A 7241-nucleotide genomic window follows, 5' to 3' on the forward strand; every position below is an offset into this window, starting at 1 on the left:
GAATCAATGCAGAATAATTGTCAGGGCTGTTAGTTTCTTTGCTTCACCAAAACCCTGTGGTCCTGGCACTTTTTTGTGTTAAGCTTTCCCTTGCCTGGAATGATCACTATGGCAGAAGGACTAGCCCTTGGTAGGCTCCCTAAACGCATGGCTTGCATCGAAGACTCTCGAGTTAAAAATGAGCAAGTTTCCTGTGGCCTCGTATTGCAGGAGGAAAGGTGAAAAGTCAGCTTAGCTGTCACAACAGGTAGGTCTGTTTTAAAAACGCACCCTTCGCTCCGTTCTGAGGTGGAGAGGATGTAGATGGGGGGTAGGGGGGCTTGTTTTCCAAGAAATATTAGTGATAATCTGGCTAAAATGCTCGGTGACATCCTGGCTATTAGTAAATCAGTGCTGTAACTACGCAAGGTGACCCAGGAGAATGAGAGGGGTCTTGAGTCATGTGTTTCACTGCATCGCATGGATGGTTGCTGTACCTGCCTTCCCCCCATGCCGGTAGCTGTGGGTTACGCTGGCTGGGGACAAGCCCTGCACGCTTTGCTGCCCATCCTGACCATTACGGAGGTGCTCTGAAATGGAGTGTGCTACATTCCTTTCGTCACAGAGAGGGGATTTACTTTCAAAGGGGAACGTGCACACTCTCAGTAACCCCTGACTTGGAGCTGTAGTTCAAACAGTAACTACAGGGGAGCCACAGGTCATTTTTTTTCCTCAGGCCTGACGTGTTACACCCCTCAGCACCCTGGAAGCTAACACAGAAACGCAAATGGCCCCTCGGTCCTTCCTGGGTAGCCATGACCTGGAACACCAGAAGACGGAGCAGCTGGACAAGACTGGCAGGAGGACTATGTTTTGCCAAGAAACGGAGGACCTGAACGTGCAAAACACGAAAGGAAAAGCACAACTAATGCTTACAGGAACTCCCCTTGTGGAGAGGGAGAGAAGGTAATGCCTTGGTTTCCTATCTTAACAGGAAAAAAGATACAAACGCCCAAAAGCTTCAACTAGTAATTTCAACCCTAGGCCTTCATGTAACAGATCTGCAACCTCAGCCCCAGTGAAAATGGTAGAGGATGTCCCAACTGAGCAGCAGCATTGTGATCATTAAACACGTCCTGGTCACCGTCTGGGATGGATTCTCAGAGATCGCTTATAAATCTGTAGTGGTCAAGAAAAGGCTTTTTGAAGGCGAAGGTCCTGCTGAGCCTGCACACCTGTATTAGAGTTTTAGTGTGACTAATTCTCTGTATGGATCACACTATGCCTACTGTAAGCTAGCAGATGATGTAAAGAGGGCTGGGATGAGGTATATTATTCTGCAACTACTACTGGTACAGTAGCACCTTGCAGGAACATAAGAAGAGAAAAGAAAAACAAACCTCTCCCGCTTTCCCTTCCTCTAATGTTACCTGCTGTGAGGAGCTGAAGTAGCACAAAGGATTAATTTCATAGCGATGCAATTTATTTGTCATCAGATGGGCACTCACAGGCAGGACATACAAGGCAGTACACATGGAAAATGCTGGTAAGTGCATGGAGGCGGCAGCAGGGGTCCGGACCTTGGTTCCGACTAGGCGGCTTTACTTCAATTCTAAGTTAAAAAGATTATTTCTGTCCTTACTGAACTCTCTCTGTGCAGCCACCCCTTTTTCCTAGTGGTGCTGGTATCCCTCACTTGAGGAGAAGGGGTCGAAGAATGGAATATGGCACTCCCTCAGGCTGTCAGACTCCCTGAAGCCTGTGATATGTGAACAGGCGGGCATCATTCCCCCACTGGATGTGATGCTAATTAGCATCCGTGATTGCTTTAAAACAGATGAGAACTAAGGGTCTGTCTCCTGTACCGTCCACCCTACACACACAGACTCTCCTCTGCTTGCCAGGAGACAGCGTGCCTGGCATCTACAGAATCACACCTACTCTGCGCTCTAGGCCTGCAGGTGAACCGGGTGTGCTGCTGTCAGCTGCACAGTATTTACACGCAACAGCGTACCTCGCCGTGCTACTTTCTATCTGTTCAGTGCTTCCCCTGCATTAACTTGCGCTGGGGTTAATACTGTACTGTCAGGTAGCGCAGAGTTAAATGTCCCTGTACATCAGTAAGGCATGATTCAGACAGAAAATAATTGCCAAATAAAACTTAAATTTTACATCAGTTCTCTAAAAGTGGCACTGGACTTGACTTTAGCTTAACCTATCAGATGAGTTGGCATATTAACAAGCAGAGGCCCTGTGAAGTTTCCCACTTCAAGCAACATGTTGCAGATCAGACTGCAAGGAGTGGGAAGGAGACACTGATCACGAGAGCTCCCAGCTGAGGACTGTATTTCACAGGGGCCGCGGGGTGGGGAAAGCTAAGATCTGCTTGTGTGAAGGCAAAACAGGTGGGTTTTATTTGTAGCAGGCCAGGAAAGCTGAGCATGCCTGGAGTGAGGTGAGGTAAGGTGCTGTCTTTCCAGCACATGGGCCTCCCCTGCTGCAAAGTGTGTCCCCTTGAGTTACCCTCCCCTGCAGCCTCAGCTCTCCCCCTTTGTCCAAGCACCCTGCTTCAGGTGAGGTCTAGGTGCTGTCTTCCAGCAAGTGGCTCTGCCCTGATGTGGGGGAAACTGCTTCCTACTCTCCATGCAACGGTAAACTGCAGCATTTTGAGAAAGGTTTTTCCTGCGGGAGCACCTCCACCGATGTCCCAGCCAAACTGCAGGGGGCTAGCCTCTCCCTACAGTTACTGCTCGAATGAGCTGAGCTCTAAGAGTCCTTTGCTTTTCTCTCCTTTTTTGCTCTAGTTGCCATTAAGGTGAAGAAGAGCCTGGGGAAGAGATTTCGCAGGTAGACAGCCAGGGAAGGTGTTAGGCCAGCTACAAGTACTTCCTTCTTCTTCTGTCCCACCGCATTGAGAACAACCTGAGCGACCTCTGCGGCTGTCTGTCCTTCGGTGGTGGTCTTGTCCATAACTGCCAAAGGAAAGCCGAGTAAGCACCAGCGCCAGCAGGTAAGCCCACACTTAAGTACCTCTCCTAGGAATGCTCTGTTCCAGCTGTACATGGCTGCTTGTATGGTTTTGGTTTTTACATCAGTTGTGTATGAGAGCACAGGCAGGTATAATTCAGGGTTGGGCTAGAAGTCAGTAGTTGCTGTCTAGGAAGGCTGAATTTTGGGGGTTACTGTTCCTACCCTGCATCCAAAGTTGTCTTTTGATACTTCAGGGCTAACCTGTGTCCCCACCAGAGGCCGTATGTTGCAAGCACACTTTGGAGTAACTCAGTGAAGTGGAGACGCTTTAGATATAGGGCACAAAATCGTATCTCACCTCCATAGCGAGATCCATCTGCTGTTACAGCATTGAGAGAGAGGTTTGTCTGAATGTATCCGGGGCTTACAACTGTCACATCAATGTCATACTGCTCTACCTCTGCTCGTAGACAATCAAAGAAGGCCTGGGTAGCATGCTTAGAGGCAGCATCTGAAAAACAGAAAAAGGAGTATGCACTAAGGAGAAGGAGCAGGGCTGAAGGACGATTCACTCCCCTGCATGGGTTTTTCACTGCAATACAGCTGCTTCTCAGCAAGAACCCAGCAGCTGCTCTCCAACTCCTAGGTCTGTTGTTTTGTTTTTTTTTTTTTAGTGAATGGCAGCAACAGGTAGTGGGAGTGAGGCAATTTAGGAAGGCAAAATGTAAATACCCAAGTTGGAAACTGGCTAGGATCCTGAGCTTAATATCACAGCCGTGCCAAAGCACTACGGAGCGAACCCAAGCTGTCTCCCACTCGCGATAAAGGAGACATGAAGCCTGGCTTGGGAAGCATTTGATAAGACAGGCTGAGGCTGGGGGAATGTGATGCCAGTACAGGAGGGCAGAGCTGACATTTGCTGCCAAGCGCCCTGCCGGCATACGTGCGCTGAGCATTATGGACTTGCAGAGCAGGTTCAGAGCTTGGCTGCACACAAGTCAAAACCTGATCACACAAGCAGACAGGAGCAGAGAAGTGTGGCCTAGGGCAGGATTTCCCCCTGTTAAATGGCTGAGCGATTCCTTTTGCTCACTCCCTTTCCATGGATATTTGGTCACTACCACCGTGACTGCCATCACCTCAACATGGCTGCAGGGTTGATACCAGCAGCACAGAGCTTAGTGCAGGCTGCATACCCTGTCTGAGGACCTAGGCAAGAGCTGAGCTCCACGCTGCCAGGCCCACGCGGCTCTGATCACCATGCAAGCGCCCTGGAAGCTCTTCAGAACACACTCCTTGGTGCAGTCGTACCCAGATCATCTGCAAGACCATCTGGGCCATCTGGCTCAGACGTTCCAGGCTCTCCTTCGCTCAGCATCATGCGCTACCACTCTTATGCAATCACCACTGTACTTTTCCATTTTTATGTTTATTTTCAGTGATTTACACATGCTTGTATGCCAAACACTCTCCTTTTAGTTCCTCCATCTTTTATAAGGCTTTTTCCAGTAATCTCACCAATATTATTTCTTGTCATAACTGATTTAGCATGAAGAGTTTGCTGGGTCAAGATAACTCTTTAGGCTTTTATTTTGACATTGGTTGTACTATGGCACTTCATAACTTCTTAAAACAAAAGGTTCCTACTTTCTTAGAGGAGATTAACCAGGCAAACAGCAAGTATAAAATGCAATTAATCAGAAAGTTTATAGGGACTCTCAAGTGTTAAGATAGGAATATTAAGCTGTTTTCAAGACACTAAAAACATTCTCCTTCCCCATCCCTTAACAACTTCAGGACAGGGCTAAGATTTTGTGTTTGAGAGTGCCTTCCTCAACAGCTGTCAGTGATTTGTGACCACATTAAGAATGATGCACAGCTCTGCCTTCCCTGCAGGCAGCCAGCTCTACAGAGAGTGAAATGTGGAAGCAGTAGCCAAGTATTCATTCAGTCTGGTGCCCCAAATATGTCTTCCCCATCTTCTGTGGAGGTACTTACATGCGGATCTGAAAGGAATGCTTATTTTGCCTTGAACACTGCTGATGGCCACAATGTGGCCTTGTCTCCTCTTGATCATGGAGGGGAGAAGTGCTAGCAAAAGACAGAAAAGACCCATTCAGAATAACAGTCCTGCCATTACTGCTGTCAAGAATCCATGCTTTCAGAGCATTCAGAGATGCCTAAGTGAATTACAAGATCCCTGTTCAGTGTAGGGGTTGGGCAGGGGATAGTGCCTAGGATGCCTCTAACTGAAGCTGCAGTCTGGCTGGGACGTTCACCTATGAGGAGGCTCCTTGTGCCAGTGAGGCTGCACAAAGGCTGTTATAGTTGCTATGATCTCCCCCAGGCATGGTCAGCAGGACTTGCTCTTTTCTGCCACCACTACATCTTTCCATTTCCTGCAGCTGACACCCTCCAGGCTGAACTTTCTGTGTAACCAAAGAAGCCTCCTAGGAAAGCTACAGCTTCACCTAGAACCCATACTGCGTTCTCTAGGGTTTTATCAGCGCAGGCAGGCTAACCATATCTCTCTTCATAAGTTCCTGCCAGACAAGAGGTCTTTTAAAAAAGATAGTATCTCTAATGAGGTACTTCCCATGCAGTCCTGCCCAAGCATCTCCTTTAGGCCTGCCCATAAAACAAAACCTTCCTCCCCTCTTATACAGTACTGTACCAAATACAAACAGAAGTTAAGCTGTGCTTAGTTGTGTTGGCCTGCAGAAGGTATCAGCCAAATCCCTTGTCCCCCTGTAATCTGCATCACAGGTACCTTTGGTGAGGGCTATAGGACCGAAATAATTTGTTTCCATCACTTTCTTATCCACATCCAGTCCTGTGTCCACAATTGTGCCTCGGAAACTGATGCCTGCATTGTTGATCAGTATGTCCACGTGACCCAAGTACTTCAGGATCTCTTCAGCAGCATTTAGGACAGTTTTAGTGTCCGAGAGGTCAAATACCACAGTGTGAGGTTTGTGTGTCTGTGAATAAACAAAAGTTAGCAAAAAAAACAGTTCAGCCTGCGCTGAATGTGCTGTATGTTCATGCTCATGATGGGATTTCCCAGCTCTGGAAGCACAGAAGCAGGATCATCCAAACCTTGTGCAATTAGAGCGCAGCAGTTCCATTTGGTAGGAGTACGTGACAGAAGCAGGTTGTGCTCTGCTCCTGTAGCCTGTTCCTTATACCAGAGCCTGGGAAAGGGGCAAGTGAGATCTTCCTCAAGTACTAAAGTTTCCTATTGTCTTATTAAGAAAAATGCATCTGAAAAAATCAAAAACTTAACCCATGTGTCTTCTACAGAAGCCAGCGATACCTTTCTTAGCCACTGTCAGCTGAACTAGACATCAAAAAAAAAGCCGACAGAAGGAAAGTCACTTTTCCAGATATACATATGCAAGGGGTCTGGGCGCTCCACACTCGCATGCTTTCACTTCCATTACAAGGCAAGGAGTCTTTCAGATGGCTTTTTTTTGTAGGGTTTTTACAAGATATGACATGTCAGCTCAATGTACTCCTATAGCAATATCTATCCCTAACCACAGACTTGCATTTTTCCTATTGCTCAATGGAACAACCCACAAGCAATTTTGTAACTTCTGTAACAACAGGAACAGAAATCCCAGCCGCACAAGACAAGCAGCCTCTCCTTCTCCCACACTTACGTTCCTTCGGTGATTGGTCATGGTAGAAAGCTCCTGCACCACGTCTTTGAGTTTCTCGCTGTCTCTGCCACAGAGCACCAGCTTGGAGCCAGCTGCGTGGAAGGCTTTTGCACATTCTTTGGAGGAAGCAAAGGAGAGAGAAAAGTAGACGTTTGAATGCCAGAGACAAGCAGCAGATCCGCATCATACCTGGTGATAGGCTGCAACTTCTTTTAGCTGGCGAGGATCTAAGGTGGCTTTATTACTGCTGAGTGATAGGCTGATTTACAATGAAGTCACAGCAAGATGCCATTTTCCTGTGACTTTCACAGGCGCACGACAGCGGTGAGGCAGCTGGTGTGTTCAGTTACTGTGCTGGTTATGCAGTTATTGTGCTGTTTATGCATCCTCCCCCATCAGCTGGTCGAATTTACTTGTGCCTCTTAATTTTTCATAGAGTCATAGACTAGTTTGGGTTGGAAGGGACCTCTAAAGGTCATCTAGTCCAACCCCCCTGCTGTGGGCAGGGACAGCTTCAACTAGAGCAGGTTGCTCAGAGCCCCGTCCAACCTGACCTGGAATGTTTCCAGGGATGGGGCATCCACCACCTCTCTGGGCAACCTGTGCCAGTGCTTCACCACCCTCAGC

The 7241-nt window shown here is 47.9% G+C and overlaps 1 protein-coding gene across 2 annotated transcripts in view; it reads right to left on the reverse strand.

The window, feature by feature from the left end:
* Window positions 1-1440: 1440 nt before the first annotated feature.
* Window positions 1441-7241, reverse strand: part of DHRS7B (dehydrogenase/reductase (SDR family) member 7B) — a 12889-nt gene continuing 7088 nt past the window's right edge. For both annotated transcript variants that reach the window (XM_009326191.1, XM_009326192.1), the window contains exons 3-7: window positions 6615-6730; window positions 5720-5930; window positions 4948-5040; window positions 3308-3460; window positions 1441-2951 (exon numbers count right to left, since the gene is read on the reverse strand). In XM_009326191.1, coding sequence (XP_009324466.1) covers window positions 2746-2951; window positions 3308-3460; window positions 4948-5040; window positions 5720-5930; window positions 6615-6730 — 779 coding nt within the window. In that variant the 3' untranslated portion in view covers window positions 1441-2745. The remainder of the gene's footprint in view (window positions 2952-3307; window positions 3461-4947; window positions 5041-5719; window positions 5931-6614; window positions 6731-7241) is intronic.

This window comes from Pygoscelis adeliae, unplaced genomic scaffold, assembly GCF_000699105.1.
Source record: "Pygoscelis adeliae isolate BGI_AS28 unplaced genomic scaffold, ASM69910v1 Scaffold456, whole genome shotgun sequence".
Lineage (NCBI taxonomy): Eukaryota > Metazoa > Chordata > Aves > Sphenisciformes > Spheniscidae > Pygoscelis > Pygoscelis adeliae.